This window comes from Leuresthes tenuis, unplaced genomic scaffold (assembly GCF_036924035.1).
Source record: "Leuresthes tenuis unplaced genomic scaffold, fLeuTen1.0.hap1 SCAF_13, whole genome shotgun sequence".
In the NCBI taxonomy this organism is placed as follows: domain Eukaryota; kingdom Metazoa; phylum Chordata; class Actinopteri; order Atheriniformes; family Atherinopsidae; genus Leuresthes; species Leuresthes tenuis.
This window is the reverse complement of record NW_027325367.1, coordinates 17,123,085-17,140,475: the sequence shown is the minus strand read 5'-3', so window position 1 is coordinate 17,140,475 and position 17,391 is coordinate 17,123,085. Positions and strand designations below refer to the sequence as shown.

Here is a 17,391-nt window from a genome sequence, read left to right as displayed (position 1 = left end):
CACCATTTAACTTCTGCTAAATGCATTTAAATAGTAATAGTATTGCTGTTTATGGCAAATTATGTTTAAGTCAAAGCCGAACAAATGTAGGCTGTGGAGTCGTATAAACCGATCGCTGAAGGGGCTACATCATGAATAACTTTTCATATGCGCTAGTTTTCGGTACCGCTTATTGTCAATGGCTCAGTAAAATGATCCAAAGTCAGCTTTCTATCTCGGCCATTCACATGATTTAAGTGCCCCTGTGAACGAAGCGCTGACCCCAAATCAGCTGTTGTGGCACCGGATGTCACTGGCGCGTAAGTGCAGTTCGTGCGAGAGACTTTTGCAGGAAGTGCCTTCCGCTGAACACGGCATTTGTGAAGGGCTGCCATTTTACCGAGCTTACGGTAAGAAAACTTGCTTCTTGTTGTGTAAGCCAGCTGGCCGTCCCAAGTCAACCGTGCACCGTGTGCAGTGTGATGTAGATTGAGTTCATGATGTTGTTTACACACGCATTCGTCGCGCGGTTGACGCTTAACTTTAGCTAGCCTAGCTTGCATGCTACTGTTAGCATTTACTGACTCCTGCAGTGAATAGTATCAAGACAAAATCATTACTGTATGTGTGCAATTGTTTTAGGGGAGTGGGTATGTGTGTTTACGAGGGTATACCCTCTGTCAGAGCGGTGAACGGTCTTTAAATGGTCATTTTTGACGAACTCGTAAAGCACGTAATTCAAGTTGGATACAAGCTGCCCTTTTCCCCCTTTGGTCAAAGCAGCCCACGAACGAAAACCCAGTACCACAAAACCCAGTAGTGCTACACTGTGAATGTTTGTTTGTTTAGCTGGTTTTATCATACTTATTTAGAGACGTTCACGTACCTGACAGCTGTTCACTCTTATTGAACAGTTCTCCATATTATGTTAGAATCAAATAATCCGAGTAGACCGAGAAGACCATTTATTTACTATGGTCACACAACAGCGTTTTCACTTGCAGAAAATCTAAATCGGATATCAGATTGTGATGGGTGGCAGAATTTCATGTTACACCCTCACAAACTGCTTTTAAATGTAGCGCCTGTCGTGATGGCTTCAAGGACGTACATTTAGGTCAAAACGAGGCACCGAGGTCCCCTTCATAGAACTAATTTTAAGATACTAGTTGATGTCCCACATGTCACCTCTTTCTGTTTTTCTCAGCACCACTAGTGAATCATGGGGATCAAAGTGGTCCAGCTCACGTCAAATTCACATCATGAAAGCATTCTTTCTTCTCTGCGTGATCTGAGGCTGCAAGGACAACTGTGCGATGTCACGGTGCAGGTGGACTATCAGGGGGATTTGCAAGAATTCCAGGCCCACCAGGTGATACTTGCTGCATCCAGTGGCTATTTCAAGAGGATTCTTCTGTGTGAGGATGCAACCCAGGACAAATTGATACTATCAAATATGAATTTCAGTGATTTCTCCAAGTTTTTGGAATTTGTTTACACTGGTAAAGTTGAAGTTGCCAGGAATAAGATTCGTGATGTACAAGCAATGGCACAGTTTTTGGACTGTGGGGGTCTGTCTGAGGTTTGTGGCAACGCCCTGAGTGCTGGAGTTCTACAAAAGCCCAGAGGGAAAACGTCTGTGTCCACGGTTGAAGAGCCGGTTGACGTGCACGATGCAACGTCAGGAGAAAAATCCAAAGAGCAGAAGAACCCGAAAAGCTTACTTTGTAAGCGACCGCTCTCTCCGCAGACCTCTGAAAGGGAAGTCGTTAAAAAGAAAAGTAAGGCAAAAATGACGCTGAGGAATGACAAAAGACGAGGAAAGCGGCTAAAGCTGAAAGTGGCGGGCCAAAAAGTGCTTCAGAGGCAATGGTATTCTCCAAAAGAGGCCCCTCACGGTGAAAGTCAAGTCGGCAGCGCTGGTGCGAAGGAGTGTGGGAACGGGACTGAGGATGAGGCACAGCCAGAAGATAAAAAAGATAAAGGAGATGAGTCCTCACTGGGGAAGCCCTCCTCTGATGTGGATGATTGGGAATGTGAGGACGATGATCAGAGTAATGATTCTCAAGACCCCTTGTTTTTACTTGAGGAGGAGGGAGAAGACGAGGCAGAGGAAGGTCAGTCCGAGGGGAAATTAAAAAGAACCTCCAGGGCCCAGTTCCAGTGTAACAAGTGCCAGCGGACTTTCCACTATGAGAGAAGCTACTTGAAGCACATCAGGTAACATTATAGTGCTCCTTTATTGAATGCCACCACAGTACTCTTAACATCACCACGCTGAAATCTTTTCCACCACAACTCGGACAATGTAAGCTATGTAAAAATGAATAAATTCTTTAAGTCTCAGAACAAGATGAGAAAACAAAGTAAATTAGGTCAAATGTAGTTGAACGAACAAATAATCCCTGTGATAATCACCACTGCAGCAGACAGGCACAATGAAATTTTCATTGTCAGTTTTTCCCCAGAGAACATTTGTCTTCTGGTATTTCTCTAAGCGGCCGTCTCCCTCTCTCTTCACAAGCACCTACCACGGAGTGAAAGCAGACGTCGTCTATCGCTGTGAGACCTGCATGCAGACCTTTGCCAACCGCAGCAACCTTAAGATCCACGAAAAGCACGTCCACAGTAACGAGAGGCTCTTTGCCTGCGACTCCTGCTCCAAGACCTTCAAACGAAAGAAGGATGTCGTCCGCCATCAAAGACAGGTGAGGAAGCGAGAACGTTTCACGCGCCTCTTTGTTTCCCCGAAAGACATATGGCGGGGCTTTTCCGCATGAACTGTTCCGTCTCTGCCGCTGCTTAGGTACACGAACGAAACCTGCAACACGTGTGTCCTACTTGCGGGAAGGCGCTCAGCTCCAAAGCGGCCTTGCTGTTGCACGAGAGGACTCACACAGGCATGAAGCCCTACGAGTGCACTGACTGCGGGGCCAGATTTACCCAAAACTCTGCCCTCAAGATGCATCACAGGTAGAGAGGTCACACGATGCTATTTGAGTAATGCTCACAAAACGATAAAGGTTGTGACCAATGTGTGGTTTCAGATGTGTTTGTTTTGCTAAGCTTTCTTTATCATAAACAGAAAGATAAAGGAGTATTTGTAGTTTTGTGATAGAATAATGACAGCTAAACCCGTGCGTTTACACACGTTTAGGACTCACACTGGAGAGAAGCCTTTCGCCTGTGATGAATGTGAGGCCCGGTTCACTCAGAAGCACATGTTGGCGTATCACAAGAGATCCCACACAGGTAGAACGTGAGCAGCTTTCAGCATTTCTTCACACAAATGGGACTTATGACTCAGCTGACCAAAAGATTGCTCTTTTTCTGGGTTTTTTTTCTTTTCTTTTCTTTTCTTTCCCCTCCTTGCATCAGGAGAGAAACCTTTCATGTGTGAGGCCTGCGGGAAAAGCTTTGCATCGAAAGAATACCTGAGACACCACTCAAACATCCACACCGGGTTTAAGCCATACAAGTGCGAGCAGTGTGGCCGAGGCTTCGCTCAGAGGAACTCTCTGAACCAGCATCTTAAGATACACACGGGTAATTATGAGGACTCTTTACACACGCACTCGGATGTGATTTTTGTAAAATGCGAGTGACCTGAAATGGGCATCTTCTTTAGGCGAGCGTCCGTACAGCTGCAAAGACTGCGATAAACAGTTCACTCAGCTCAACGCGCTCCAGAGGCACCGGCGTATTCACACGGGAGAGAAGCCCTACATGTGTGGCCTCTGCAAACGCACTTTTACAGACAAGTCCACCCTTCGCAGGCACACTATGGTGAGTGGCGCTTCTCCAACTGCGGTGCCGTAGAATTCACAAGGGTATTTTCCAACTATATGGGTGCAGTTTGTTGGTTAAAGTCACTCCCTGGCTGAAGCTGCAGCAGCCATGTTGAAGAACCGTACTGTGACGCAGTGACTCCCGGTGCATTTTTTTTGGTCATCTGATCAGTTGTGTTGCCTTGCTGAGCGCTGTGAAAATGACACCCGTTTGTTTACGCTTCAGATTCATGACTCGGACGCTCCGTGGAAGACCTACCTGGTGGTGCTGGAGGGAAATGTGGAGGAAAAGAAGCCCAGGTTTTCCTCAAAGGAAAGGACAGAAAGAGCTGACGCGGGACCGAAAAAGAGCACGGCGAACAAAAGTCCTAGTGCTGCTGGTTCTGGTATTGAAGCTGGAAAACCCCACACTGAGTCTATTGTAGTTCCGACTGAGCCGGTCACGCTACACTCTGACTGGACCAGTCACGGAGCCATTGCTCTGGTCAGCCATGGCGGCATCACTGTCATCCACACAGAGGTTCCGCCAGGCACGCAGATCCAGCCAATAGTAGCCACAAACGGAGCGGGAACAAACGTCATATCCTTAGATGGGTCAGCCATCCCCGTCCCCTTTTCTATACCAGTGTCTGTGACACACACTGTTTCTCTGTCCTCGGAAGCACCTTCCACTTCTCTGTCCGTGCCCACTCTCTCAGTCCCTGTTACCGAAGCCTTGTTAGCATCAGTCTCAGACATCCCAACGGTCTCTACGACATCTGTACTGGAGGCAGCTGCTTCCCAGACTATTCTGGCTCCACCTTCAGAGAATAAGGTAATCTCCGAGACCGATACTTTACGGCCTGACGTGGAGACAGTGACTGCTAATGACAAGGTTTGTGAAAACGAACAAACAGCTGTTGCTCAAAGGGATGGAGAGCATAGCCCAGCAGACCATCCTACAGCTGAACCAACAGAAGCTTCGGATCAAGAGGCTGTGTAGAAACACACAAGTATTTTCAGTAGTTAAAGGCTGCTCTGGTAAAGGTTTTTGCAGCTGATCACCATTTGCTGATACTGCGCAACACAGATGACGGGGTTTATTTAGTCTTTGATTAATCATTTAGCGTTGTACGTGGAACTCTTCATAGCGTGTTTTGTTGCTTTGCACAGACGGACACTGGACAGTTTTCTTTTCAATGGTTATTTCTTTGCTTTTGTAATGAAGTGTTTTCAGGACTAGCAGCAGAGGGAGCATCCTCCCATCTGCCACCAGATTCAGGTTAGGTGCGTTTTATAAAAAAAAACTTAAAAAAGAGGCAAATATTTTGGGACTGGCCTCAGATCTTAATGAACTTAATGCGTTTCAGGCAACGTAACGACTTCTCGTTAGCTTAGATAACGTTATCCTGACTTTGCACTCGACTATTACCCTGAAAGCAAAGAACGCTGAGCCTGTGATCAGTATTGCTTGGAACATCTCCGCTGTTTGTTCTGCTGGCATAAGGTTGAGTGCCTGTTTTTCCTGTTGATACATTTACTTCCCATGAGTGTGATTTAATCTGAATATGAGGCACTTTTACTCTCCTTAAAACTTTCCCCCGACTCTTCTTATAGATCTTTATTAAACACCAACAAATATGGCCAGCATTGGTGGCTAATTGATGGCAGCTTCCTCACTGGATGCAAGGATATAAAACTCCATCACTCTCGTTATTTAAGTATAAAGGATTTCTTTTGTGACCAGCCGGTATTTCATGATTATTATGATTTTAGTTCAGTTGTTGTCTTAACATACCATAGAGCTATACTTAAGGTGTAATGAACACCAACATTATGTTGTACAAGTTCCATAGAGTATAATATACTGAATCAAATTAGAATGAACATACATGGTCTGTTACCAACATCTGGATCAACGTCTGTTACCAACAGCTGGATCAATCTTGGTCTGAAGGTAAATTAAATGACTTTAAATCTGGTGTTTTCGTTCTTTCTGCTGAGCAACAGTTAAGTTGAACAAATAAAAAATAATTGGTGGTATTTTCTAAACGAGTGTCATTTTAAAAGAAGATGTCAAATGTTTCAATAAAAAAAAACAAATATTTGAATCGCTCAATTAGTGCCATACTGTCCAGTGGAATACTGAGTAGAGTTGGTCAGCCAGTTGCAATGTAATCCATCAGAAGCACACTATGTCTTGGATTCATGTGGAAATGCGGAAAACAAGGTTAGACGGTGCGCTTTAACAAATCCCACTCCCAGTGTGATGTGCCACCCCTGCACACTGGAACTTTCAGGTATCAGATTAGCCTCACAGGCAGCGGATCGACTACACTCAGAAGAACGTAAGACATCGATAAAGGAATAAATCAACTTGCTAATAGGCGGAGAAGGGAATACACTTTAGAATCTAGAAATTACAACCATGACGCGCTTTTAATTTTGAACAGTACTACAGCACTGTATATAATACCTTTATTTGAACAAGCATACAGATCACATCGACAGTCTATTGTTGTTATTCCAGCTGGAAGAAGCTGGGAACACAAGAGCAACTGACTCTGTTGTAAAAACTTTGGTCTGGCTAACACTAGTGAATGTACACAACACTGAACTATACACAATGACATGCTTAGCAACTGGCCATGAGATGAGAGACCAATAAAGCACATTATCCCAAGATTACTGTCCTGGGGATAAGTGTTAGGGGGCTCCGTATCGGTGCTATATATACATATACATATATATATATATATATATATATCGCAGCATACAGATATACATCAGCATATCCTAAAGTATTAAACTTAAAAATAATAAAACCATGATGTCATTGTGTTTCGGTACAAATATTTAACAGTCTACCCTTGTGCATATCGTTGCCCTTTTTCAAGAGGAGTCGCTTAATGTGGTGACAAAATGGAAATAAAATCCCTTTCTGTGCCTCTAATAAATAACTATGGTCTAAGAACATTGATTTGACCCTTTTTCTATCCCAGCAAACACAAAACACAGGATGATGGAGCATTCTTGAAAGTTCACTCACACCTGTCTTTTGAACATGAAACTGGAGAAAAAAACAACAACATTTAGATTATTTGTTTCGGTATATAATAACTGGAATAGAAAAAAAGAAAAAAAAAGAAAAACAAGCTGCATCTGACTAGGAAACGACTGTACAAAACATGCAGTGCCTCTTGCCAATAGTAGCATCTGATTAGAAAGAACAAACCGCTGAAATGTCAAAGGTCGCATTTCAGAGGGAAAAAGGTATGCAGCAATCCTCTGGACAGAGGTGAGGGCGGGGGGGTTTACATTCTGACTGGATTCAGATATGCTTTGAATGAAAACTAATGACAGTATCTTACAGTACAGCAGTGAGCAGTGGGATGCTCCAGATGAGCAGACACTCCTGTCCAGATGCTATATACAGTGAGATGAGCGTGAAAATGTGCATCGTTTTGTGTCTGTGTGTGTGTGTGTGTGTGTGTGTGCGCGCAAAAGCATGCGTGATTGAATTGTCCCTCCATGCTGCATCCCTACCCAAAGGTTTCTCTCATTTCAAATCCCCTTCATCACCCTGGATGGTCTTTTTGATGCGCAGCAGGAGGGTTGTGTGCCACTGATCCAGACGGGAGATTGAGTCAAACTCTTTGACCTGCAACAGGCAAACGTTGGACACAATGAGCGGTTTACCATGGCACAGTCCTGAGAAGCCGCTGAAAGAGTTAACACCAGACTTACTGCCTCAGTGAATGCTTCACTGTTCTGTTCCTCATGAGCCTCGAGGAGTTTCTGTCAGAGAAGAAAAACTGAGTTATTCTCAAACTATAAACAAAGTCGAAGAGGGAAAAGACATTTGGGATTTGCTCGTCGGATTTTTTTTTTTTCAGCGCTCAACTCTGAGCTACCTTCAACAACTTGCATTCTCTGGAGTCTGAAAACGCCGGGAACATCTCCTCGTACTTTTCCACCGCAATCTGTGGAGACACGGCGTGTTAAAATTCGACTACACCCCCCCCCCCACCACCACTTTCCCAAACAATCGGAGAGAGCCGCAGTAGCGCAAACCCACCTTGGCGTTGAGCTCGTCGACGATGAAATGACAGAGGGAGGCTTTGAAGAAATACTCTTTGGCGCTGTATTTCAGCAACGGGTTGTCCATCGTGTTCGCTCCAACCTGGATCCAACATTCAAACGGAGCAAAAGGTGTCAGCAAACGTGAGCAGGATGCACGAATGCAAAAGCAGAAGTACACACCTGCTCGTAGATCTCAATAGCCTTCTGGTACTGTTCCAGCTGAGCACAGTACGCTCCCACTTTCAGCAGACACTTGTTGGCAGAACTAAGAAAACGTGCATAAAACATCAATGTAACACTGAATAAAACAGTAAAACTGACAGCATGGGAAAATCAGTACAGCGCAATTATCGGAGCTGCTCAGCAGAGGCAGTTATGAGCCGCAGACGAATGCAGTTAAATTAAAAGGAAAAAAAAAAAACTTTTATGTATCCCAAAGGGAAAATTTCATTGTTGGCAGTAATTTTTTACAATTAGGAGCTTTCATTATGCATGGCTATTGCTGCTGGCAGGAGTGACCTCCTGCGGCGTTCAGAGCAACAGCTCAGCAGAATGTGTGGAGGGTGGGCAGTGCCGTTCTTCACGTTCATTAGCTTGTGCTGCATTCTTCTTCATGCGGGGGTTCTCCAAAGCAGTCCCCAGGACAATGCATCCATCCAGAGTTGGCAAGCGGTTGTAGAGGCAGATAAGAGTAGTAGCGCAGATGTAACTGTTGACATTCTTGAGAGCCACATAGAAACTGCCACAGATGTTACCCTGTGAGCAGTAACACGTTTCTAATAGATACAAAATCTATGTTTGAAATTCCAGTTTTAAGGTAGGAAGTATTCCATTAGCCCTCGTCTTATGAGGATTGTTCTAATTCGAGGTAAATAAACAAGAACTTAATGATTAAATCCGTCCTTTAAAGAGCTGGTGAAGTGGACCTTTCATAACAAGAAGAAAGATCTCCTGATATTGAAAGAACAGCAGAGTTAAGAAACGGTACCTGTTTGACTCTTCTCCTTTGTAGTAGTCTGCTGCTTGTTCGTAATGTGCTATGGCCTGTCCAGGTGACAAAAAGGGGGACACGTTCCTCACAACAAACACGCATTATAGTTGTAGTATTCACAGTTATTGGTAGTATTAGTTGCCTGCACAGACTTTGGCAGCGTTACCTTTTCAATGTCCACCATCTCAGACTCATAGATCTCTGCAATATTGATGTGGTGTTTGGCAGCGATGGTAAATCTTCCCTGGGGGGGAAGAGGAGAGGAAAAAAATCATTACTGACTGGATCTATCCACAAGACGCCACATAAGTCAATGAAAGTGTGGTGTTCCATGCTCAATGCAGGGAGGCAAGGTCAAGTACAGCCCGTGGCTTTACATCAACAATGTTTGTGCATTCCCGGGTTTAATCTTCTCTTATGGACAGAAAAAGCAATTGCATAAAGATTACGGGCACTGAAAAGCACGATACTGTGACAATATGAGTATGCTGATGTGGGTAGCTGGAGGAAAAGGTAGGGACAAGCCTGCAACATTTAGTTGATGCGTTTCCTAAAAAAAACAAATGTAACATGACCAGCTTTACTGCAGTGGATCAGAACACCGACGAACACGTTCTATGTGCATCTTACCATGTCTGTGTATATATCGATGGCAGCATTTAAACACTTGATTGCCTCTTTTAGCAGCATAAAGGGAAGAGGAGGGAACAGTTAGACATCATATTCAACAGCTCTCTTGTACCGTGTGGCACAGTACTTTCACTGCACAGCACTGAGACATAGTAACAGCAGGGCGAAACAAGGTAAACCGTAAGAAACGTATCGTATTAATCAACACGATCAATATTCCTGGATGATTAAGGCATAAAACTTCAGGTTTTCACAAAGTAAATAAAGAGAAACCAATCAAACGCAAGACATAGATACTTTATTATCAAAGATCGGGATCCAATATTATATTTTACGTGAGTATGACAACCGTTGAGATTGGCATAATTAAATGTTAGGGTGAATTGAGAGTTGAATGCTTTAAAATCAAAAGAATGACCATCGGGTGTGAGTGGCTGCTCTGATCTATTAAATGGATCAACAAGAGATCATCTGGGAAACTGTTCCGAGGAAAGATGCGACCAAAGGAAAACTTTCTGGCTTAAATATGGAGAGTCGCGTTCGTAAAAAGCTATGCAATCGCGAATCCCTTCGGTGAGACGCGGCGTGCGGAGGCATCGTGGTTTGAGCCTGTTTTGCGGCGTCTCGGCGAGAACGACTTGCCGTCGCGGATGGAACGATACATTCAGAATCACACTGGCAATGAGATACAGATATATAGATAATAGAAGTGGGCCATGCAGCATCAGCGCAACACCAGCAAAAAAAGGAATGGTTAAGGACAAATTAAGCTCAAATTTTCAACTGATCAAGTCAAAATCCCGACCCTAATCCAGCTGAAATGAGTTTAAGCTTCACATACTTTTCAGAGCAGTGACACTGGGCTCATTTTCTTAAATAGCTAATGGGGCAAATATAACAGTTTGTGCTATAATTGGATCGTCTTTATGTACTTTTAGGACAGGTGTGAAAATCAGATGACGTTTGAGGTCCTACTTAAGCAGGAATACAGGAAAATGGTAAAAGGTTCACAGACTTTTATACACCACTGTGTGTCCTGCTGGATGGACCATAAAAACAGCCAAATACAACAATCTTCCTCCCTCTAAAAAGAAAAATATGTCTCAGTCAGCTAACGAGCTCATCTCCCCTTGACTAACGTGTATGCTTAGAAGTTGCTGGCTGCTGATGATGTTGGCTGCGAAACGCTTCAAGCTAAGCAGCAATATTTTGTGAAATCTCATGATGTTGGGTGTTTTAATCACAGACAGGTAACCTCTTCCCCAGGAGGAGACATTAGTAATGGACTGTCGCCGTATCCCCACTTTAGATGGGGTAAATGTTCGCAGGTGAGGTTACTCCAGGTTAGCTTTTCTTACCGTTAGGGTCAGACTTCTTGTAGGCGTTTCCTGCATCGATGAAACCGACGGCACAGTCGTGCTTGTTCTGCAGCTGCATGTGGAGGCGTGCGGCCTTGCAAAACGCGTTCCCAGCGGCTGGAGAGAAGAGCAAAGTGAAAAAACGACAGACACCTTCAAACCTCACCGCATTGCTTTGGATTCAGCTGACACTGGTTTGGGTTTTTTTGGTTTTTTGCACGTAGTGCCAATGAACCAGCATGTCATCTTACAGCCTCTAAAGTGCGGATATCTCTAACAGAAAAAGAAAAGAAAAAGAGGCAGCCTGCCGCACCGCTCCAGTTCTTGGCCATCTTGAACATGTTGGCCGCTCTACAGTACATCTCGCATGCCTCCTCCACTTTGTGATGTCCTCTGGAAAAATACAGAAAAAAACCCCACTTATAACTCATGTACAGATTGTGACTACATGTCCATTTAGTTATGTCCATCAGTTAGTCCTGCATATTAAAGTCATACCATGCAAACAAGCTGTTTTTCATTTAGAAATTAAATGCAATATCTCAAATTGGAAGAGCGGGAAACGTAAATTCCACTACAGAAGCATTCAACATCTCCATGTCGGTCCATGACAAGAACCTCCGGGGGAGCACTGATCATTCAATGAGGGCAGAGGATTACATCCCTGCCTGGCAAACCCCAGAGCTGCCAGTATAAAAGCGTTATGGTTTTGTCTGTGCTCCATGCAATCATGGGACGAATCTTCTAACTGCCATCATGCCTTTTGAACTTAATTCCAATTCATCCTGACACATTTGTCAGGGATGGCACGTGGATTGAAAAGGGGGGGGGGGGCTGCTGAAAAAAGCAATACATTCCCAGTTATTGGTTTGGAGATTATGACAGAATTACATTATGCAAGTAGTGTTTTTTTTATTGGGTTTTCATTGGGTTCATAGAAAGTGGAGGTCTTAAAATAGACATTTAATGCAAATAACTGCGCAAAAAAATAAAAAATAAACGTACTATTAGCTGACTTCTTGTACTGATTATCAAAGTCAAAGTATGCAGAAACGGGTTAGAATAACAGAGAAGGCTCCGACTATCGACAAATTGGATAACCGAAGCCCCTCTCTAATGAAACATGAACTGTCTACTTGGAAAGCTTAGAGGCCAACAAGCTTCAGCAGAAACTACTCGCTTGTTTACAATCACGGTAACAGCTAACTTAGCTAACTGACTTGCAAGATTTTTTTTACTCTGAACACCGAGTGTCACCTTCCTCTGGTTTAACATTTCAACAAGCTCCTACAACCTTAGTTAGCTCACAACTCCAGAGCTAACCGTATCCACTCAACAACTGCGTGCACACAGCCTGCGTGGCAACTTTGACAGCTGACGGTTGCTAGCTGCTGTTCTTTGGTGCAGTGCTGCCTTACCCTCCAAACATCCCTCCCAAAAAGGAGCCAGAGGACTTGACTTTTTTGTCAGCGTCGGCCATCAGCTGAATCGCTTCCTTCTCTTTCCCAGAGTTGTCCATTTCTTTTGTACGTTTGGGGGGGAAAAACTTATACTGGGGTGAAAATACCCGCAGAGATAGATTCAGTTGTGTACAGTAAGGATTACAGTCGATTTAGCGTAGGCGAGAGCAAGCTTGCGGCTTAGGGGAGCACCGCTGCATCGCGGGAGTTTGAGTGCTGTACACCGCAACCACACTTGACCTTAAATGGGTATGAAACTACAATTCCCAGTGAGACATTGTGCGATATTTTACTCTGCGTGTGTGAAGCGGCACAAAACAGTGCGCTTTGGTTTTCTATACAGCAGAGGGCGCTAAAAGATCACATCAGACTGGCCACATTTCCTGCATTCTGAGTGAGGTTTCACTTTCCTTATGAGTATTTATTTTGCTAAATAGAGACTTTTAAGAACACTTAACATTTCTTTTCACATGGGACTACTCTTGTGCAAAAGCTCAGTAACCTGCACGGATTTTTACCTCTGCTACGAGCCAAGGCGTCTTCACATTTATTGTACATATTTACTGTTACAAGGTGACATATTTCATTGAGGACAACATAACTAGGTTTATTCTTGAAGAGCCTAATCTACGTCTGTTCGATAGATTTTAAAGGAATGTTTTGCACTTAATTAAGACAGCTACTTTGCACATTAACTTTATATTTCATGAACAAATCATTCACTTTACTAAATCTGATGTAAACTGAAAAAAGTCCAAATGAGCAGACTGTGAAAAGCCCATATTTGCAGCTTTTAGATATATGTTAATGTTACTTACACTTACTGTAAGTCTCATAACTGAAATTTCTAAAAAGTGATGTCCACAATTCACGCTTTGCCATTTCAAAGGGTATATTGTAGCCTACATAGAGTAGTATGCAGACCATAAGCTCTAATATATTTTTCATTCAGAGGGGCTACTGTTTAACAAGTATCTGTGAAAAGTGATATGTTTGTAATCCTTTCTTTATTCTTTTTTTTTTCATCCAAATCTCCGACCTTGCCAAAGGATGAGCAGACAGCTGAGGTTGTTGTTCGCGAGCAGACTGATCTGTGATAGCAAATTGGTGTCAAGGTTCATTCTGACACTGCCAAGATACTACATGATAGGAAACCAGATATCATCATCATGCCCCAACACAGTTATTGGTTGTTGACTGAGCTTGTGTTGCATCAATGATTAACCAAATGGCCAAACTGTAGTGCCAGATGATGTGCAATGTCAAAGCTGCCACTGATGCTGTGAGATTTCACTCCTCCCCCACCCCCATTTTTTCCAACAGCTTTATGCAAAAACAAGCTGTTTGTTAGGTTTAATTAGTTCTTCCTAATGTGTTCATTAATTATAAACACTGAACATGTAATATAACATCACATTAGAGAAAAGCAGCTTTTGTACAATACTTGACCGGTTTATAAAAACATAATCACTTACTTTTATAGAGAGACAGAACGGCACTTATTAAAGGTTCAGAAATTGTGATGAATGAATAGCCTTTATTAATCGTATGATATATTAATGTATATGATGTCAGTTAAACTGTGGAAAATACCGTTTATCTGCAAGCTGAATAGAGACACAGACATGCCATTATCTAAACATATTCATCTAAACACACTTTTAATATTTAAACATTTCTTATTCAAATTTGCAGGTTTTTTTTAAGACAAAAACACTGAAAAGCTTTCGCCACGAACATTTTCCAATATATCCAATTTGTTAATTGATCTCAAACTCCGCGTGTCAGTCGATTTTAACACGTTTTTTGCTCTTCAGTTGTAAATGTCAACAAGCCATTCGAAATGGATTTTAGTCCAGATGTTCTGCAGCAAATTGGCTATTAGAATGGTCACCTTAACAAATTACAGAGCTGCCTTGAAACGCAACCAAAGAGTCAAGCTGAGGGAGGTATTTCCACAACCCAGCAACCCAAACGTTTACATCCATAAAACATCAGTGATAAGCCACCAAAAATAAAGTATTTCTTTATGGCTTAAGACCTATAAATGACTCAGGGTTCCCACTAGTACGAGCCAAGCCACATATGGTGAATTAATGCCCTCTGTGGCAAGCCCAGTCTGCCAGTAATAAAAATTCATGGGTGGAAGTGAACGCCCTGTCAAGAAACTGCGATTACTGCTTTGGTTCTGATGAGCGGTACTTAGGGCAGTCATAAATACGTAACACACACACACACCTCACAGGAGATGATAAATTCATTAAGTGTACTGATTATGCTTTCTTCAACATGGATACCTATGTGGCTTGACCCCCAGGTCAAAGGTAAATGTATATAGCAGGACGAAAAACAACTAAAGTTGTCCCAAGTTCTTTACAGTCAAATAAATAACCTCAGCTCTTTAGTACACCGGACATAGCTGTCAACTGTATTGCAGACCCATTTCATAAGTTCCTGAAACCCCTCTCACCAAGCAACACTGATGGGATGCATATCTTTGCATAAATATCCTGCTATCTAGTCGGTGATGGCATTGTTATGAGCTTTTGACAAAGGATCTGCCATGGCAGACTGTCCTGAAAGGCAGGCAGTCAGACAATGCTGAATTGATGCTGGCTCGCTTCTCCACGTGCCTACATTGCCAGACTGGGGAGCCAAGCTCAAGCTAGAAGCTGAGTCCACAGATTTGTTGTTGTAGCATGAGAAAGCTGCTTTGTTCAAGATCAGTTTCAGACTCAAAAACAAGGAGAGCCATCTGGATCAGTTGAGGTCAAGAAGATTCAATTCCTGACCAGCAATGGGGAAAAAATATCAAAGGATCTCAGATTGTCAACATACAACACTGCCGATTAGATGTTCCGAGGCTTGGAAAATAAATATGGTGATAAATCATCAATTGTAGAAGAATTAGAGAAAATTCCTCCTGTGAGAGGAAATCAGCCAAGAAGAATCACTAAGCTTATACAGACTGTAGAAAAAGCCTTGGCAGATCTCGCAGAACTGAGATACTCTGGTGCAATAAAAAAAAAAACCCCACTGGTGATCAAAACAATGGAAAGTACCTGATTTCATTAAAAGAGACTGGTGGATCTTCCTATTAGAGTTGAGGAATAACTCATAGAATAGCGCCTGCTATTGAATAACAAGGGAGACTACATTCAAGGGCGTAATATTGTTTAATTTCTAGATGTGCCTTGTGCCTGTGCCTCTACAATTGATGTGTCGAATAATAAAAGTTCATTGAGATCACAGTGTAAGGTTATATGTTATCTATAGAATAATATGTTGTCACCTTGAAGTATATATTAGTTTATCGGTTTTCAGATTATTAATATTCTTATTATTATCATCGTTGTAGCGTTTCAGCGGGTTTTCTCAGGTTGCCTTTCCCAGCATGCCTTGCGTGACTAATTGTTTTGTTATTTTTAGGTTCAAGTAAAGCAGTTGCTTGTTATTTTAATATATCACTAATCAGTTTGTTCTTTATCAATGTCATTTTATGTTTGGTCTGAATGTTTGCTCGTTATTTTACGCACTTTGGTCAGTGACAGCCAAAGTTAAGTTTGTATGTGCAAGAGTTAGTACCGTGCATGTTCGTTAATTACATTGATTTTATTTTAATTAAAGATGTGAAAAACTTTCTGAGACGCATAATGTTTTAGTACTATTTAAATATGAATCTATTAGTTGCAACTAAATTATTATGTGACTAATGATAGCTTGGAACAGCTGACCATTGTTGGTATATATTGTGAGAGATATGCGCTATATTTGCTACCAGATGTCAGATTTTTATACTAAAGAAAAATAAAAAAACTTGTTAATAGAGTTTATCAGGTTGTGGTTTATAATTATGATACTATGGCTTTATATTAGATGTTATTTGGCTCAACGTGATGTGACCTGCCATGTCACAGCATCTCTATATGTGTGCACACGTCAGGCGCTGTAGGTTAATATCTCCTGAATGATTTTGATATCACTTTTTAAGCGCAAGTAAGTTGTTACGTTATGAAAATCTGTCTCACGCACACGTACTTGCGTCTGGAAAAGTCATGGAAACAGAACGGAACGCGCGTTCGACCTCCTATAAAAGGCCTCTGAGTTCTTCACTTCCTCCCTTTTTCCTTGAACTTGGACTGAACATCCATAAAACCTTGGTAAAAGAAAAAACAAACTGGTCAGCCTTTTATTGCTGAAGAAGTTGGTGAATCATCAAAGGAAGAAGAAAAAAAACTGCAGAGATGATGCAAGCACTCGGAGAGGAGCACCTGGTCGAAAGACTGCCACATCCAACAGGTGAGCAAAATTAAATTAATGTTTTTCCTTCATATGAATTATTTATTTAATTAGAAATAACAAATCCCCTGAAAATAGGAATATTGTCTGTGATGGCACTTTTAGGAGCCATCACATTGGTGGATTTAAAGGTAGTCGAGAAACAGAAATTCCCTAGAGTTTTACAACATATGTGGTTTTTTGATGAAGCAGTTGGTCTGCGTTTGTAGAAAAATCCCGGGAAAAGTGTGGAATGTTATAATGGCGTTTTAGTGATTTGAAAAGACTGTTATTTTTGGCTTGGGAGCAACTGTTTTGTCCAATTTTGTCTTGAAAGTTTTGAAAACAAAATGGGGACTTATGGTGATTTGTTTTTTCATAAAATGCTCTGAATACATTTTTTTGGTCACTATGGAAACGATGGAACTATTAAAAGAAGCTTTAAGAACAGACGTCAGGACGTCAGAACGTCCGGGCGTCAATCAGCTGAGTTTACGCGATACATGAAAATTCTATTTGAGCTTCCAGGTTGTGTTCTTATTTTTCAAGGCTCTTTCAATTGTAAAACAGATGTTTTGTCGGTTTGTCATCGTGAGACAGCGTGCGCGTCAAGGATGGCACTGTCTCTCGCGCGCTTTGATTTGTGTCCTTTAAGGACGCATCTGCATTCCTGGACACAGATGGTAGAGACTGCGATCAGTTTCCTCATACATAATTAATTATGTTACAGTACCTGTTGTACTTTTTATGTTACTTTGTGGTCTGTTTTTTTTTAATCAAAATACACAATAATTGGATCTATTATATGTAAGCAAATAGCTTTTTGTGCCTCCTCTACTCATTTT

At 42.2% G+C, this 17,391-nt stretch overlaps 2 protein-coding genes across 2 annotated transcripts; one reads left to right on the top strand and one right to left on the bottom strand.

Moving 5' to 3' along the window:
* The first annotated feature begins 316 nt into the window (after positions 1 to 316).
* gzf1 (GDNF-inducible zinc finger protein 1) lies at positions 317 to 6,816 on the top strand. The gene is made up of 8 exons (XM_072362337.1): positions 317 to 389; positions 1,187 to 2,199; positions 2,504 to 2,687; positions 2,786 to 2,952; positions 3,137 to 3,231; positions 3,358 to 3,525; positions 3,608 to 3,765; positions 3,994 to 6,816. The coding sequence occupies exons 2-8, from the start codon at positions 1,202 to 1,204 to the stop codon at positions 4,747 to 4,749; spliced, it is 2,526 nt and encodes an 841-aa protein (XP_072218438.1). The 5' UTR covers positions 317 to 389; positions 1,187 to 1,201; the 3' UTR covers positions 4,750 to 6,816.
* napbb (N-ethylmaleimide-sensitive factor attachment protein, beta b) lies at positions 6,184 to 12,442 on the bottom strand. Its single transcript, XM_072362338.1, has 11 exons — positions 12,227 to 12,442; positions 11,122 to 11,201; positions 10,809 to 10,925; positions 9,451 to 9,497; positions 8,987 to 9,064; positions 8,818 to 8,873; positions 8,010 to 8,094; positions 7,825 to 7,929; positions 7,661 to 7,729; positions 7,494 to 7,544; positions 6,184 to 7,407 (listed from the first exon to the last, which is right to left on the bottom strand). The coding sequence occupies exons 1-11, from the start codon at positions 12,325 to 12,327 to the stop codon at positions 7,306 to 7,308; spliced, it is 891 nt and encodes a 296-aa protein (XP_072218439.1). The 5' UTR covers positions 12,328 to 12,442; the 3' UTR covers positions 6,184 to 7,305.
* Positions 12,443 to 17,391: the final 4,949 nt, after the last annotated feature.